At 53.0% G+C, this 14,228-nt stretch overlaps 10 protein-coding genes across 10 annotated transcripts; 6 read left to right on the forward strand and 4 right to left on the reverse strand.

Annotated features, from left to right (window-relative positions):
* Position 1: 1 nt before the first annotated feature.
* SNOG_04921 (hypothetical protein) lies at positions 2-1,305 on the reverse strand (the record flags this gene model as incomplete). Its single annotated transcript, XM_001795282.1, has 2 exons — positions 2-924; positions 1,002-1,305. 2 exons carry the CDS (start codon positions 1,303-1,305, stop codon positions 98-100), a joined length of 1,131 nt encoding a protein of 376 aa, XP_001795334.1. The 3' UTR covers positions 2-97.
* A 407-nt stretch (positions 1,306-1,712) lies between these two features.
* On the reverse strand, positions 1,713-2,203 carry SNOG_04922 (hypothetical protein; the record flags this gene model as incomplete). Its single annotated transcript, XM_001795283.1, has 2 exons — positions 1,713-1,781; positions 2,027-2,203. The coding sequence occupies 2 exons, from the start codon at positions 2,201-2,203 to the stop codon at positions 1,713-1,715; spliced, it is 246 nt and encodes an 81-aa protein (XP_001795335.1).
* Positions 2,204-2,574: 371 nt separating this feature from the next.
* On the forward strand, positions 2,575-4,016 carry SNOG_04923 (hypothetical protein). Its single transcript, XM_001795284.1, has 6 exons — positions 2,575-2,677; positions 2,736-2,769; positions 2,819-2,907; positions 2,963-2,990; positions 3,135-3,644; positions 3,721-4,016. The coding sequence occupies exons 1-5, from the start codon at positions 2,594-2,596 to the stop codon at positions 3,356-3,358; spliced, it is 459 nt and encodes a 152-aa protein (XP_001795336.1). The 5' UTR covers positions 2,575-2,593; the 3' UTR covers positions 3,359-3,644; positions 3,721-4,016.
* Positions 4,017-4,084: 68 nt separating this feature from the next.
* SNOG_04924 (hypothetical protein) lies at positions 4,085-4,948 on the reverse strand (the record flags this gene model as incomplete). The annotated part of the gene is made up of 1 exon (XM_001795285.1): positions 4,085-4,948. The coding sequence occupies one exon, from the start codon at positions 4,946-4,948 to the stop codon at positions 4,085-4,087; it is 864 nt and encodes a 287-aa protein (XP_001795337.1).
* Positions 4,949-5,166: 218 nt separating this feature from the next.
* On the forward strand, positions 5,167-6,774 carry SNOG_04925 (hypothetical protein). The gene is made up of 3 exons (XM_001795286.1): positions 5,167-5,235; positions 5,287-6,281; positions 6,332-6,774. The coding sequence occupies exons 1-3, from the start codon at positions 5,196-5,198 to the stop codon at positions 6,602-6,604; spliced, it is 1,308 nt and encodes a 435-aa protein (XP_001795338.1). The 5' UTR covers positions 5,167-5,195; the 3' UTR covers positions 6,605-6,774.
* A 79-nt stretch (positions 6,775-6,853) lies between these two features.
* Positions 6,854-7,728, reverse strand: SNOG_04926 (hypothetical protein; the record flags this gene model as incomplete). The annotated part of the gene is made up of 4 exons (XM_001795287.1): positions 6,854-6,881; positions 6,927-7,322; positions 7,410-7,442; positions 7,583-7,728. The coding sequence occupies 4 exons, from the start codon at positions 7,726-7,728 to the stop codon at positions 6,854-6,856; spliced, it is 603 nt and encodes a 200-aa protein (XP_001795339.1).
* A 552-nt stretch (positions 7,729-8,280) lies between these two features.
* SNOG_04927 (hypothetical protein) lies at positions 8,281-9,784 on the forward strand (the record flags this gene model as incomplete). The annotated part of the gene is made up of 4 exons (XM_001795288.1): positions 8,281-8,365; positions 8,412-8,746; positions 8,795-9,627; positions 9,673-9,784. The coding sequence occupies 4 exons, from the start codon at positions 8,281-8,283 to the stop codon at positions 9,782-9,784; spliced, it is 1,365 nt and encodes a 454-aa protein (XP_001795340.1).
* Positions 9,785-10,132: 348 nt separating this feature from the next.
* SNOG_04928 (hypothetical protein) lies at positions 10,133-10,863 on the forward strand (the record flags this gene model as incomplete). The annotated part of the gene is made up of 3 exons (XM_001795289.1): positions 10,133-10,161; positions 10,216-10,830; positions 10,857-10,863. The coding sequence occupies 3 exons, from the start codon at positions 10,133-10,135 to the stop codon at positions 10,861-10,863; spliced, it is 651 nt and encodes a 216-aa protein (XP_001795341.1).
* A 669-nt stretch (positions 10,864-11,532) lies between these two features.
* SNOG_04929 (hypothetical protein) lies at positions 11,533-12,341 on the forward strand (the record flags this gene model as incomplete). The annotated part of the gene is made up of 3 exons (XM_001795290.1): positions 11,533-11,561; positions 11,640-11,788; positions 11,836-12,341. 3 exons carry the CDS (start codon positions 11,533-11,535, stop codon positions 12,339-12,341), a joined length of 684 nt encoding a protein of 227 aa, XP_001795342.1.
* Positions 12,342-13,081: 740 nt separating this feature from the next.
* SNOG_04930 (hypothetical protein) lies at positions 13,082-14,021 on the forward strand (the record flags this gene model as incomplete). The annotated part of the gene is made up of 3 exons (XM_001795291.1): positions 13,082-13,131; positions 13,181-13,386; positions 13,408-14,021. The coding sequence occupies 3 exons, from the start codon at positions 13,082-13,084 to the stop codon at positions 14,019-14,021; spliced, it is 870 nt and encodes a 289-aa protein (XP_001795343.1).
* Positions 14,022-14,228: the final 207 nt, after the last annotated feature.

Below are 14,228 nucleotides of genomic sequence, written 5' to 3' on the forward strand. Positions count from 1 at the left end.
CTGGTCCATACAAATTCTAATTCATTGCGATACCGTCTAATCTTCGCGTACCACCCAATAAAGATGAGCAAGACGCATTCTCCCCATACTCACACACTTAGCTCCGCGCAGGTGTCACGCCCTTCAACGGAGGCAGCAGGCTTCTTGCTCCCGCCCTCGCCTGTTGCGCCAACACGGCATCGATGATTACCAACGCGGCCATGGTCTCCACGATAGGCACCGCGCGAGGTACAACGCAGGGGTCGTGCCGGCCCTTGGCTTCCAACACGCCATCGTTCTCGTCGTATGTTACCGTCGTCTGCGCCTGTCCAATCGTGGCAGGGGGCTTGAACGCAACATTGAAGTAGATTGGCGCGCCGTTGGTGATACCGCCCTGGATACCGCCCGAATTGTTGGTCTTGGTGGTGAGTCTTGGTCGCTGGACGTTTGCCGACGGGTTCTCGCCGGCGGGCACGGCAGGTGCCTTGATGAAGGCGTCGTTGTGAACCGAGCCCGGGAGTTGCGCGCCGCCGAAGCCTGATCCGATTTCAAAGCCCTTTGTTGCTGGGATGGAGAGCATGGCATGCGCCAGTTTCGCCTCGAGCTTGTCGAAGCAGGGCTCTCCGAGACCGGTTGGACAGTTCCTAATCACACACGTCACTGTGCCGCCTATGCTGTCCTGTGCATCTCGGTATTTGGCAATCAGATCCTCCATGCGTCTCGTGACCTCCTCGTCGGGACATCGGACGGGCAGGAACTCGTCGACCTTGTCGCGAGTGATGGTGTCGAGGAGCTTGAGGTACTCGGGGTTGGTGGTAGCGGTGGGGTGCTCGGGAGTAGGAGGGAAGAGGAACTCGTTTCCGATCGAGGCGGTGAAACAGACAATCTCGATTCCGTACGCTTCGCGGAGGTACTTCTCTGCGATTGCGCCAGCTGCGACTCGGCCTGCGTCGTGTTAGTCGTCGTCGTCGTCGTCGTCCTGGCGTGGCTGGTGCGCTTGACTCATCGACTCATCGACTCACCAATCGTCTCGCGCGCACTGCTCCTGCCGCCGCCTGAGCTAGCCTTGACACCGTACTTCTCCAAGTACGTCCAGTCGGCATGGCTTGGCCTGGGGTACATGTCCATTGTCTGGTTGCCATAGTCCTGCTTCCTCTGATTCTCATTCATGACTTTCAGGCCAATCGGCGTGCCCAGCGTGATGCCAAACTCGGTGCCCGACTGGATCTCTACACGGTCCTTCTCGTTTCTCGGCGTGGTTATGGCAGACTGGCCCGGTCTGCGGCGTGTCATCTGGGGCTGGATGTCGGCGTCTGTGAGAGCCATGCCTGGAGGGCACCCGTCGACAATGGCGCCAACGGAAAGACAGTGAGACTCGCCATAGCTGGTGCAAAATCAGCATTGACAAGTGTAATCTTGGTGATTGGCACATACGTCGTGACCCTGAAGTGCGTGCCGAATGTAGACATTATAGGGTGGTGTTGTGTGGTGTAAGCAAGGTCAGGTGGGATCCAGAATGAGGGTTTGTCTCAAAGAATGCGCGCAGTAGCTGAGAGACAGAAAGATCTCGACAAGTAATCGGCGCTTGCTTTTCGGCGCAATATCCTGGCGCGTGCTGTTGATTTTGGCGCAAGAGTCACCTTCGAATTTATTTGTTTAGGCGGGGCCGATGATGATGACGCTGATCTGCTGCTACAATTCCGAACTCGGCGATCGAACGCTAACGGCCTGGACTACTTCTGAAGATAGCCTATACACATGGCTTTACCGTCGCATTCGAAGTCCAGCGATATAATGTCTAGCTTCAGACTTTCAGTTTCAGCAGCAACAGAACAGTGCATCGTCTTTCAAATGGATTGGACGGAGGTTGATGCTCTTCCCGCCGAAAAAAAAGGATTCGGACAAGCTCCCGATGCGATGCACGGTCTTGTCACAGAACCATCAAACACACTCTTCAAAGGAATGTCCCAACCAAATTGATTCAGGCAGACATCAGCTGGCAACGAAGAATGAATCCAAGGTATGCATTGAAATCAATTGAGCGTACAAGCCTCCAGCATCGCGTGTCCTGCCTATTCAGGGTGCGGGGAGATGACGAGGAACGTGCAGGTATTGGCAGACGTCCGATGAGCTGTATATACAGATTTGATACACTAGAAAACCACACGAAGCGGCCATGTGGGACTATGGTGTGGTGGCCAGCAGTCACGGGTGCGTTGGCCATTGTGTGAAGAGGCGGTGTATGTCGACCAGACTTCCTGGTGTTGGGCTCGCCCTCAGTTTCCATGGTAGAGCGGGGTGACAAGTGACAGTTGCAGCAAACTGGGAGAGCCTCCAAGAGAGCGTGAAGGAGAAAACCACAGCCAAACTAAACACGGGAAACCAAGAGGAAGCTACAAAGACGCCTAAGACGATTGACGCAGGGGAAAAGGATGCACGTTGTCGGCTGTTTGGAGCCAGTCACCCAGTGCGATTCCGTAAGTGGCCGCTAGCGTGGATGCGAGCGACACCCTGCAGCCACCTCTGAGGTGTTTTTTCAAACGTTGGCTTTTATAACAACCACCGCAACACCCCTCACTCCAAACAAAACACTCCCGCTCCAACCACCGCCATCATGTCTGAATACGTCAGGGTTGAGAAGATCGTCCCCAAGTTCCCCCCGCCAGCCTTCAGCGACATCGCTAAGGCTTCCAACGACGTACGTTGTGGCTCCCATCGAGCTCCCAGCATTGCAATTGCCCACTAACGGCGCACAGCTTATCAACAAGGACTTCTACCACACTGCCGCAGGTCCGGGACTTCAATCGAGCTTCGCGCGCACCCACTTACTCTTGTGTAGCGGCCCTTGAGGTCAAGCTCAAGGCTCCCAATGGCGTGAACTTCACCGCCAAGGGCACCTCGGCGCACAATGGCCCGGTCACCTCTTCGGTAAGTCGACACCAGACGACCAGGCGCATGCAGTCGCTAACCGTATCCGCTGCAGCTTGAGGGCAAGAAGGCTCTTTCCAACGGTATTATACCCGCTTTCGCATCATTAGTCCTCCCAGTCCAGATCAACAAGTCGACTTCCTCGTATATATTTCACATAGTCCAGCCTCCGGGCAGGAAAGCAACTGCTGGCATAAATATCAGTCTACTGACGCCCCCGTTCGCAGGCATCAGCATCACTCAGTCGTGGAACACTGCCAACCTCCTGGCCACCAAGGTCGAGCTCAACGACACCTTCGCCAGCGGCTTGAAGGCCGAGATCCTCTCCAACTTTGCCCCCAACGCCGGCAACAAGGGCCAGAAGGTCAACCTGCACTTCAAGCAGCCCAACATCCACGGCCGCGCTTTCGTCGACTACTCGCCCCAGGGGCGCTATCGGCGCGACCGCTGACGCCGTTGTCGCCCACGACGGCTTCGTCGTTGGTGGTGAGGTTGGCTACGACGTCCAGAAGGCGGCTGTCACCAAGTACAGCGCTGCTCTCGGCTACACCACGCCGCTTTACAACGCCGCCGTTACCGCGACCAACTCCCTGAGCGTCTTCACTGCCTCGTACTACCAGCGCGTCAACACCGCAGTCGAGGCCGGTGCCAAGGCCACCTGGGACTCAAAGTCCGGTTCCAACGTCGGTCTTGAGCTTGCTGCCAAGTACAAGCTCGACCCCGCGTCGTTCGCCAAGGTGCGTATCATCACAGCCTCAAGTTTCCGCCTGATTTGATTTGATATGACGTGAGACTGACATTTTCGCGACACAGGCCAAGATCAACAACCTCGGCATTGCGTCCCTCGCCTACAACACCAAGGTCAACTCCGGTCTGACTTTCGGTATTGGCGGCTCTTTCGATACCCAGAAGCTCAACGAGGCCGGCCACAAGCTCGGCACCAGCTTCACCTTTGAGGGTTAAGCGCGCGATACCATGTAGAGAAGATTGAATGCGCGAGTTCGGTTTTAGATTCCATTAGCTGTATAGCGCGCGGTCCTCGTCGTCTTGGTCTGATGTAGCGAGCGAGTGCAGTATGGCTGTATCACAATACCATCTCATTACAATCGAGACTCTTTCGGTTCCCCTTTGTGACATGTTCGCGTCTAGCATATATACACAGCTCTACACAAGCGATCTAAAATTCGTTCCCACGCTTCTTTTCCCTCGCCTCATTCCGATCGCCAAAGATCTTAATCATCGCGCCAATAAACCCAATCACACCCGACACAACCACAAAATTCACCCACATGTCGCCCTTCATGTAATCCTCCTCGACCCTCACCGACGGATTGGCCCTCCTCCTGCGCCCCCAAATATGCTCATTCACACTATCATGCGTCTCTTTGTGTCTGCGATCATTAAAGTGCGGCACATGCCGCCCCTGCCTCTGCTGCCCGGGCCCAAACCCGCTTCCAAAATCCCCATAGCTCTCGTTCGGCGCCTCCTCCTTGCCGTCTGCATACGAATACGCGTATTGCTCGCGCTTCGCACCATGCTCCCCGTAACCACCGGCCTTGTAAAACGACGGCGGCGGGCCGCGGAATGTGCTGCGTTTCTTGTTCAGCCCGGACGCGGGGCGCGCGCCGTACGCTGCGGAGGAGTAGCTGCCCTGCGGATACCCCTGGCCGCCTGCGCGCCGCTCACTTTGGTGGAGTTGGGAGTCATACTGGCGCCGTTTTTCGGGGACGCTGAGGGTGTGGTACGCCTCGCTGATTGCGACAAAGCGCGTGGAGGCGGTGGGGTCGTCGCGGTTGTGGTCGGGGTGGTTTTTCTTGGAGAGTGTGTAGAATTGGCGTTTTATTTCGGCGGGGGTGGCAGATTGGGGGAGATCAAGGGTTGCGTAGTGGTTTGGGAGGGCGTCAGCGCGGCGGGGGGAGGTCGTGTGGAAAAGAGCTGTTTGTGGGAGGCGCAGTGGGAGGGTGCGGTGAGGATAGGTGTGGTAGGGCCATGGTGTTGGGCGGGCGATTGAGCGCAGGAGAAGTGGTGGGCGGGGTGGCATTGCCCATTACGAGTGGCAGGGAGTGGAGTGGAGAGGAAGAAAGTGAAAGTGAATGTTGCATGCGCCGCAGCATGCAGACGTCATGCACAGTTATCGATTGGCAGGGATTTTAGCGAGACGCCGTACCCCGATTGTCTCCAACGGCATTCAGTGAGGCTAGTGGGGCGAGTTTGGATGTTTGAGATGCCATAAATTTGCTGCTTCTTTTCTGCCCAGCCCGCACCTTGTGCTTTACTTAGTAGCAAATATGGCGGCCCAGGTAGCAGACGGAGTCGCCGACTTGAAGTGTACGTAGCCTTTATTTACGCGGTGTTGGAAACTTTGACTGACCGCTGTAGTGGACGACACGAAGAGCAAACCTACCAACGGCACCACACAAAACGGCGATGCAGAGCACGAAGACTCAGACGACGATAACGAGGGCGAGGAAGGCGCAGCAGAAGGCGGTGAGGGTGCAGCAAAGAAAAAGAAGAAGAGAAAGCCCAGAAAGAAGAAGAAGGCCGGCGCAGCTGGCGCATCAGGGCCAAAGACACAGACAAAACCACCGCGCGTGCCCGTCCACGAGATCTTCTTGAACGACTCCTATCCCGAAGGCGAGATCCACGAATACCTCAACGAGAACTCGTACCGAACCACGAGCGAAGAGAAGCGCCATCTCGACCGCATGAACAATGACTTCCTCACCGACTACCGCCGCGGCGCAGAGATCCACCGCACAGTACGACAATGGGCGCGGGACTGGATCAAGCCCGGCATGTCACTCACCGAGATTGCCGAGGGCATCGAAGACTCTGTACGCGCGTTGACGGGCCACCAGGGTCTGGAAGACGGCGACGCTCAAATAGCAGGCATGGGTTTCCCCACCGGTCTCAGCATCAACCACTGTGCAGCACACTACACGCCAAACGCTGGCAACAAAATGGTCGTCAACTACGAGGACGTTATGAAGGTCGATTTCGGCGTCCACATCAACGGCCGTATCGTCGACTCCGCATTCACCCTCACCTTCGACCCCGTTTACGACAACCTCGTCGAGGCCTGCAAGGCCGCTACAAACGCCGGTATCAAGGAGGCTGGTATTGATGTCCGGATGTCGGACATTGGCGCGGCGATTCAGGAGGTCATGGAGAGCTACGAGGTCGAAATCAAGGGCGAGACCTTCCCCGTCAAGTGCATTCGCAACTTGAACGGCCACAGCATCGGACACTATACTATCCACGGCGGCAAGACGGTGCCGATCGTCAAGGGCGGCGACCAGACGAAGATGGAGGAGGGCGAGACGTTCGCCATCGAGACTTTTGGAAGTACTGGAAAGGGATACGTGAGAGACGATGTATGTACTGCTTATCCCCTAATATATGCATCTGCTAATGATTCGAAAAGATGGAAACGTCTCACTACGCAAAACGCAGCGACGCACCCAAAGTCGCTCTCCGTGTATCCTCCGCGAAGACCCTGCTCAACAGCATCACAAAGAACTTCGGCACACTACCCTTCTGCCGGCGGTACCTCGACCGTCTCGGCCATGACAAATACCTGCTCGGCTTGAACAACCTGGTCTCAGCGGGTATTGTGGAAGCCTACCCGCCGCTGTGCGATATCAAGGGCAGTTACACTGCGCAGAGCGAACATGTGAGTTTCTTCCCCTCTGTGTAAGGGAGGATTGGGGCTAATAAGTGACAGACGTTTATCCTGAGACCGACGTGCAAGGAGATTGTAAGTAAAGGTGATGACTACTAGGGTGTGAAAAATGTGGAAGAGGAAGGGATAATGTTTTACATTGTGATAAGGACTAGGGCGGGGATAAAGCATATATCTTGGAGTCGGATGGGTGGATAGTTGTTTTCATGGGGAATACAAAATCTTAAACTCCAATAAATTGTTGGCTTTGTGAGTCATGTCTTCTCATATCCGTTTCTTCGTGAAGCGGTACCTACCAACAGTCAGCATCTCCAATCCAATATTTTTAGTGACTTACAGGAATAGATTCTCCCTCGAGTAAACCTCCTTATCCGGATCATCATCCACCTGCTTCACATCGAACATCTTCCTCGCAACTTTCATGAACTGCAAATCCGCTCTTCTGCGCTTCTTAAAGCAGAAGTAACAGACGGTATTATCGCCAATAAGATCGCTTAGTGTTTTTTGAAGCAGTGGAAACGCAGGTTCGAAGTACACGCAGTCAGCGGCAAGAATGATGTCCGGATGCGGTGGCAGCTTCGGTGATTTCGCCGCACCCCAGTCGTATATTGATGCAGTTACGCGTAAGTCGAGGTTGTTGAGTGTGATGTTACGTTTCATCAGATCGAACATGGGCTCTTGATCAGTGATGTGTAGGGGTTTGTCGGTTTTGCAGCCTAGCACTACGGCAAGGCTGGGGAGTATTAGAAAAGACAAAGAGGAGGAAGAACAAAACCGAGTTTGAAAGGAAATGTGACGAGAAAGTTAGAGAATTACTCACCCAACAAGCCCACCACCAGCACCCAACTCGACACTGTCTTCGTATTAGTACTTCGATATCCCTTCACTGCAAAGTTCTTGGCATACATGTCCTTGCCCACTAAATCACTCGCGTGCTTACGTAGCATATATTTGCTCAACACCATACCCGCTGGCCACAATTGCCCGCCGCACCCATTCTTCAGGTCCTCGTGCAGCTTCAGTGGTGGCGAGAGCAGCCCATCAAAGTCGATCTCGGATGCTCCAGCTGGCTTGATAGGCGCTGGCGGGACGAGATCCTGACTCACACCAAATACGTCGTACTCTTCACTGTCTGACATTGTGATATCTGAGTCAAAGTGTACGAACGGATTGGGAGGTTGACGTCGAATATTAACGCCGCTCGATGCGGTTTAGTGCTTCATTGTGGGGCGAATCTGATAGGCTAGATTGCCATAGACCGATCACCTCGGAGCGGACCGCGACGAATGTCTAGTCCTCTCATCTTCCAGAATGAAGTGCTTTTCGCCATGCATCAGATCCGCTGGTACTATGATTGAAGAATACCTTATATCGTATCGGCTACCGCACTCGTGCTGAAGAGCCGCCTACCGACCAGTGACGAAAGCTTATCTTATCGCGCCACTTTTCCCATCACCCATCAGACCAGCCCTTACCAAGTGCAGCAAATGCAATGCATATCAAGCGCCTCAAGTCTCGGCGTGCTCAAAGGAGGACCGGAGTCCTGGTCGCTCAGCCGAGGAGGCGCATGTTGTACCTGCGCGACATAATCCCGGCATCCCCTCGAATCTCGTCTGTCCATCTATCTCGAAGCCACTTGACAGCCTCGTCTAGATAGTATAATTCTTGGTGAATACTTCTGAGGAGTAAACATGGCTCTTCCGGTCGAAGTGTTGAAAGCATGGGAGGCTTGTGATCGCACCGACACGCTCTTCGTGCTTGTGTGTTGTGTCTTTTGTAGGTGTCCACCGTCCAGATGTCATCCATCAACTAATAGTTTCAGGCTGGGGCATTATACCAGCGGTAGGAATCGCCTACTCTGGCTACACGACGCGATCCAACTCTCTGGCGGCCGTGATGCCTGCCATCCTTGCCGTCATTGTCTGCTCAATTCAATGGTTCTTCATTGGATACACGTTGACGTATGGAGAAGGAGGTGCGGTTTTTGGTGATTTCAAGTACGCTTTCCACAGGGGTGTTTTGGCCGAACCTGTTGGTACTATTCCGGCAATACTATTTAGCTTCTTTCAGCTTGTCTTTCAGGCTACGGTGTGCGCTATTGCTGTTGGAGGTGCGTGTGAGCGAGGGCGGATACTTCCGCTTATCCCGTTCATATTTGTAAGTTGCCCTCGACATAAAGATTTGTATGTCTACTAATGACCACAGCTCTGGTCGACATTCATATACAACCCATTGGCGCACATGGTATGGGGCGGCGGATTCCTGATGGATCTAGGCGTCGTCGACTTCGCAGGAGGAACGCCGGTCCATATCAACTCTGGAGCAACTGCGACTGCAATGTCGGTCTACCTCTCATACCCTCTATTCCGATCGAAGAAGTCTTCAACACGAACTCCATCCCATCTGGTTATTCACAGACCTGTGAACTCTTTATGCCAGCTGCTCGCCATGGTTTCTATCTGGGGCTCTTGGCTCGCGTTCGACGCTGGCACAACTTTGGCCTTCAACTTCAAGTCAGTCATGGCTCTGTGCGTCACAAATCTTTGCGCTGCTAGTGGCGCACTGACTTGGATGATCTACACCTATGTCGAAGTTGGACGCTGGAGCTTGGATTCGTGTTTCATGGGTGCAATCTCCGGTCTCATCATGATAACACCGTCGGCCGGCTTCATCGACATGCCAACAGCCTTCTTCTTCGGCATAGTGGGCGCACTTTTCTGCCGACAAGCGCTTCGCATCAAGTTCACGGATTTCGCGAGGCGCTGGCGCTGGGTGGACCACGGCGATACATTCGCAACACATTGCCTAGGCGGCATATTGGCCACAATAGCTACTGGATGTTTCGCGCAAAAGGAAGTCGCCGGCTACGATGGAGTGACTGTGATACCCGGTGGAGTCTTCTTCGACGGAAACGTGCGTCAGCTCGGTATACAAATTGTCGAAGCCTCAATTGGGTTCTCTTGGTCTTTTATTGGGAGCTACCTTATATACGCTCTCATCGATTGCGTGCCTGGATTCGAAGTGCTGGCAGAAGACAAGTGAGCATACGTCTGTTTCAAATGAGCATTGCTGACATTTCAAAGGGACATTATTGCTGGTCTTGATGCGAGCCAGATGGACGAAGAAACGCTATGGACCGAGACGCAGAAATATTACCCGTATGCAGACCGAGAGGGCGAGCTTCACCTAGACTAGGCTTCCAAATTCCCCTGTTGTACGAGAATCCGTCTCGAAGGTACGCATGTACGTGTGGAACGAGACCAGGGTGACAAGCTATTACAATGCACAGGTGGTATTTTATTTTGCTAGGTGTCGTTGTTCGTGGCGGCGTGGTAATACCATTGGACGCCTAACGGCGCTAACGACAATCAACATTCACCGCGAATATGAGATAGTGACGTGCAGTCGCAAAATGAGCAGGCTCGCATGCAATTCGGCTTCACTCCATAGTTGAGCTATATATAAGACATCCGACAGACGGCAATCCTTACACCACACTTTCTCACGACCTCAACTTCATACTTGCCATCAGCCTCGCCCATAATGGCAACACACGACCTCGTGCAGCTCATGTACGATATCAGACTTTTTTACTATGCTGCGCATAGATACTAATGATTCCATAGCGCACTCCGTCCATCCGACGACATGGTCACGATCGAGATCGGTCCCAAGCCCAAGACCTTTCAAGTCAGCAGAGCGCTGCTCGCCCAGCATTCGCTCTTCCGCAACTTCCAGACCCACTCCACCAGCGGCTCAGAGCACAAATTCGTCTTCAAAGACCTCTCACCGCGTGCCTTCAACATCTTCCTCGGCTGGCTTCACACCGGCTCGCTGCCCGAGACCATGGAGGACTGGCTGGAGCATCTCCCCAACATATCGCTATTGGAGCTCGACCTCAAGGTGAACCTGCTGCGCCTCAAGACCTGGGTCGTCGCCGAGCGTCTCGGCGCCGAAGAGTTCCTCATGATCATCAACAACCAGTACGTTGAGAACAACTTCACCGCGCCGTGGTTGGCCGAGGTCATCTTCGCCTTCGCACACATCCCGCACGACCGCCGCATTCTCAACTTGCTCGTCGATTGCCACTGCAACGGTTCGATCAGCCGCAAGGAGCTCGCCTTCGACGAGGGCCCGGAGCTTCAGCACCAGCTGCCGATTGAGTTCTTCTTGCGCGTTATGGATCGGTATGCGTATTTGCGGCAGTATGACGATGGCATGGAGGAGCCGCTGTTCATCAAGTGTGACTATCATGAGCATGCTACAGAGGATGAGAGGGCGGTGTGTAGAGAGGCGGAGACGGATGAGATGTACATAAGTCGATGGCCGGGTCATGGTGCTTGATGCACAAAGGGACTGCTTGGAGGCATGGAGGGGGTGACAATATTGGGATGATCGTTATAGGTATTTCTTTCCCTTTGCGCGAGTCTATCATTTTGGATATCACTTTGCGTCCGGAGGAATGGCGTCTGGGTTGATTCACAGCCTAGCTTAATGAAAGTTGTACACTCAATGTACTTGCCCTTGGCCATTCACGCTCACCTGTCTAATTGTGACAACATGTGATGACGAGTTGTTTCACACTTGACAGATGCATCAGCTTTACTTGCTGTGTTTTGCGAAGAGTAAGAGCGTAAGGCCTTGTAACGACCCAAGGGACTACATAAGAGCCATCAAAGATATAAAAGCATCGTTGGGGAAAAACCTTCGACACAGCCCTTACATGCGTAAAGTCTATGTTCCGAGGTGATAATTGATGATGTTAGTGACGTAGACAGTAAATGCAGCCCGTCTCTTACCTGTAATTCCAGAGTCTCTCTCACCACCAGTCGGCAGGTCGGATTTGACTAGTAAGCGCAAAACCCAACCTGTAATCTACTATTTGACTCGGTCTCCTACGACATAACACCAACCGATCACCTCAAACGAAATTCTATCATAAGATGTCGAAGATCGATCCACCAAAGATGGGGTACGTAACAGCTACTCTCAGTGAGTAGCCATTTACTGACGGCCTGTTAAAATCTGTGTCGCTTGATGGAACTATCATACTCGAGATTGGCCCAGATCGCTTGAAGTACTATGTCCACAAAGCTCTGCTAGTCCACTATTCTGAGTACTTCCGCAATGCACTCAAAGGTCCTTGGAAGGAGGCAGAGGAGGGCGTTGTGAAGTTGGTAGATGTCCAGCCGGCTGCGGGTAAGTGTCTTTGCGAACTCCTAGCTGCTTTAGCTGATGTCCGATAGTGAACATCTTCATGCACTGGCTCTACATCCAAGATCTTCCGAGAGAACACGACTTCAGGGCGTGGGAAGACATCCTGGCGAGGGAGCGTCAGACCAATTTCGAAATAGCCATGATACGTGCATACGCGTTTGCAGACCGCTTCTTGATCCCTACCTTCCGACGTGCCATCAACAAGACAATCGTAGAATACTTCAAATGCGGTGATCCTGCGCTTGTCTGCAACATTCCAGATCTAGCCACCGAAGCATTCTCTAAGATTCCCGCGGATCGACCCATCCTACAATTCCTCGTCGATGAGTACTGTTATTGGTGGACCGTTGGTTGCGAAACCAGCGATCCGCCAATCAATCTGAAAGAGGCTCCTCCTGCATTTCTTGCACGTTCGGTGAGGAGCTACAGGACACTGCTCGAATATTCACGAGCCGGAAACGGAGTCAACCAGTGTTGCTACTATGAGCACACTGATGAGCAGGAAGCTTCGGCTTGCGGCAAGCTGCACATGTGATACGACGAAAAGAATGACATGGGCGTGTTTGACAAACCGATACCGTGTGCAAATCATGGAGGGGGTTCGCGGGACGTATCTCCCTCTTCGTCAGATGAAGAGTGAGGCTTGTACCTAGCGGCATGAAACAAGGCATGAGAAAAAATCACGAGAGGACGATGGAGATGCGGCAACGAAAATAGAAGGCTAGACAAGAAGCTTAGGTGCTAGCCGCAGGAGAGAAGGGGAAACTCTGAATCGACTTCAACGATGGCTGTAGAATTTCAGTCCCTCCCGCTGGCAAATCCTGGACTGGCATTCAGCAGGGTGAGGTACGCAACTGGCAATGTATAGTAGTGCATGAATATCGAATGCAGCCTGGAAGAATGAGACGAGAGATCAGTAGAGGACAAAGAGAGTACAACGGTAGCGTCAACAGATTTATCAATATGAATGATACGAGTCATACCCTTGAGTGTTCATATGCCTTTCCAATTTTCGTAACTCGACTAGATATCGTTAGAGGAAAATTGGCATGTTCAGTCATATGTGACCTTCATGTTGTCATCGACTCCCCATGGTCATGCTAGAATCGTGGCCTTGCCTTTACTTGTGGTTCCGGGGCTGCTCTCACCTTCGACTGATGATGCCGCTTCGGCGTCATCGTGATATAAGCTCACCTCTCCCTTCCTTCTCTCCAAACTGCCACTGCTCCCGGAAGCCACCCACAATCAACATCCAGCTTTCTGGACACTAGCAAGATGGCGGCTTCCGATCTTCAAAAACCTAAGTCTGAAGCACCAGGAATCGGGTAAGTCCGTCTGGCGAGCGGCGGAGACGACACTGACGCCGCGAATCAGCTCTGCGTTGCTTGCGGGTAGCGTCACACTCGAAATCGGCCCTTATCATCTGAAGTACAGCGTCCACAAGGCTTTGCTGGTATATCATTCTGAGTACTTCCACAATGCGCTTAGGGACTCCTGGAAAGAAGGAAAGGAGAACCTGATCGTACTCGAAGATGTGGAGCCAGAACCAGGTAATTCTTCGCTCTTAGCAGGTTTGAACCGTAAGAGCTGACATGTGGCAGTTAACATCTTCCTGCACTGGCTTTACACAGGGAGTCTTCCAAGCCTGGTAGATTATGCGGAGTGGGCGCGGATTGGCGGAATAGGCAGTGTTGAGACGCAGATCAAGGCGTACGCCTTCGCTGATCGATTTCTGGCACATGAGTTCCGACGCACCATCAACAACAATGTAGCGGAACAAATGAGGCTCAAAGACAACTTTCTAGTCTCTGACATCTTGGCCATGGCACGAATAGCATTTTCGAGTATCCCTTCTGACCGGCCTCTCTTGCAACTTATTGTGGACGAGCACTGCACGTTCTGGAAGAACTGCTGCGAGGAACCATCACGGCTGACGGACTTTCCCCCCGCGTTTCTGGCTCGCGTAACGAGGCGTCTGTGTGAGCTACTCGAAGATCAAATCTGCCTGCAGTCGAGTAGTGGAGAGTGGTGCTACTTTGAGCATGCCGACGAGGCGGAGATGGTTGCTTGTGGGAAACTCCACATGCAGTATGATGAGGAGAAAGACATGGGATTCTTTGGGAAGAAGATACTGTGTGAGAATTGTTGGATCAACGAGCCGTCCTTACTTTCATCTTCAGGCTCCGACTCCAGCTCAGATTCAGAATCGGGTTGAGAGCAACCAAGTCGAAACATGGGGGTGGTGCGCATGGAGAAGGCGTGACATAGAGATGGTTTCGTGCAAACGAAGAAACCATGATTTGAACAGGAGACTTATGTAAATGTGTACACAAACAATACGAAATTCCTATCGACAGAGCACACTGAGACACGAGACGACATGACAAGGAACGAGTGCTCTCCAGGTTAGGAGGGAGTGAAG

Source organism: Parastagonospora nodorum (genome assembly GCF_000146915.1).
Source record: "Parastagonospora nodorum SN15 chromosome Unknown scaffold_7, whole genome shotgun sequence".
Lineage (NCBI taxonomy): Eukaryota > Fungi > Ascomycota > Dothideomycetes > Pleosporales > Phaeosphaeriaceae > Parastagonospora > Parastagonospora nodorum.

Bases quoted from the DNA above. Each gene is read 5' to 3' on its own strand.
- SNOG_04923 (XM_001795284.1), top strand. From the start codon at position 2,594: ATGTCTGAATACGTCAGGGTTGAGAAGATCGTCCCCAAGTTCCCCCCG. The intron at 2,678-2,735 runs GTACGTTGTGGC...AACGGCGCACAG, and splicing joins TCGCTAAGGCTTCCAACGAC to CTTATCAACAAGGACTTCTA. The intron at 2,991-3,134 runs GTATTATACCCG...CCCCGTTCGCAG, and splicing joins CAAGAAGGCTCTTTCCAACG to GCATCAGCATCACTCAGTCG.
- SNOG_04925 (XM_001795286.1), top strand. From the start codon at position 5,196: ATGGCGGCCCAGGTAGCAGACGGAGTCGCCGACTTGAAGT. The intron at 5,236-5,286 runs GTACGTAGCCTT...TGACCGCTGTAG, and splicing joins CGGAGTCGCCGACTTGAAGT to TGGACGACACGAAGAGCAAA. The intron at 6,282-6,331 runs GTATGTACTGCT...TGATTCGAAAAG, and splicing joins AGGGATACGTGAGAGACGAT to ATGGAAACGTCTCACTACGC.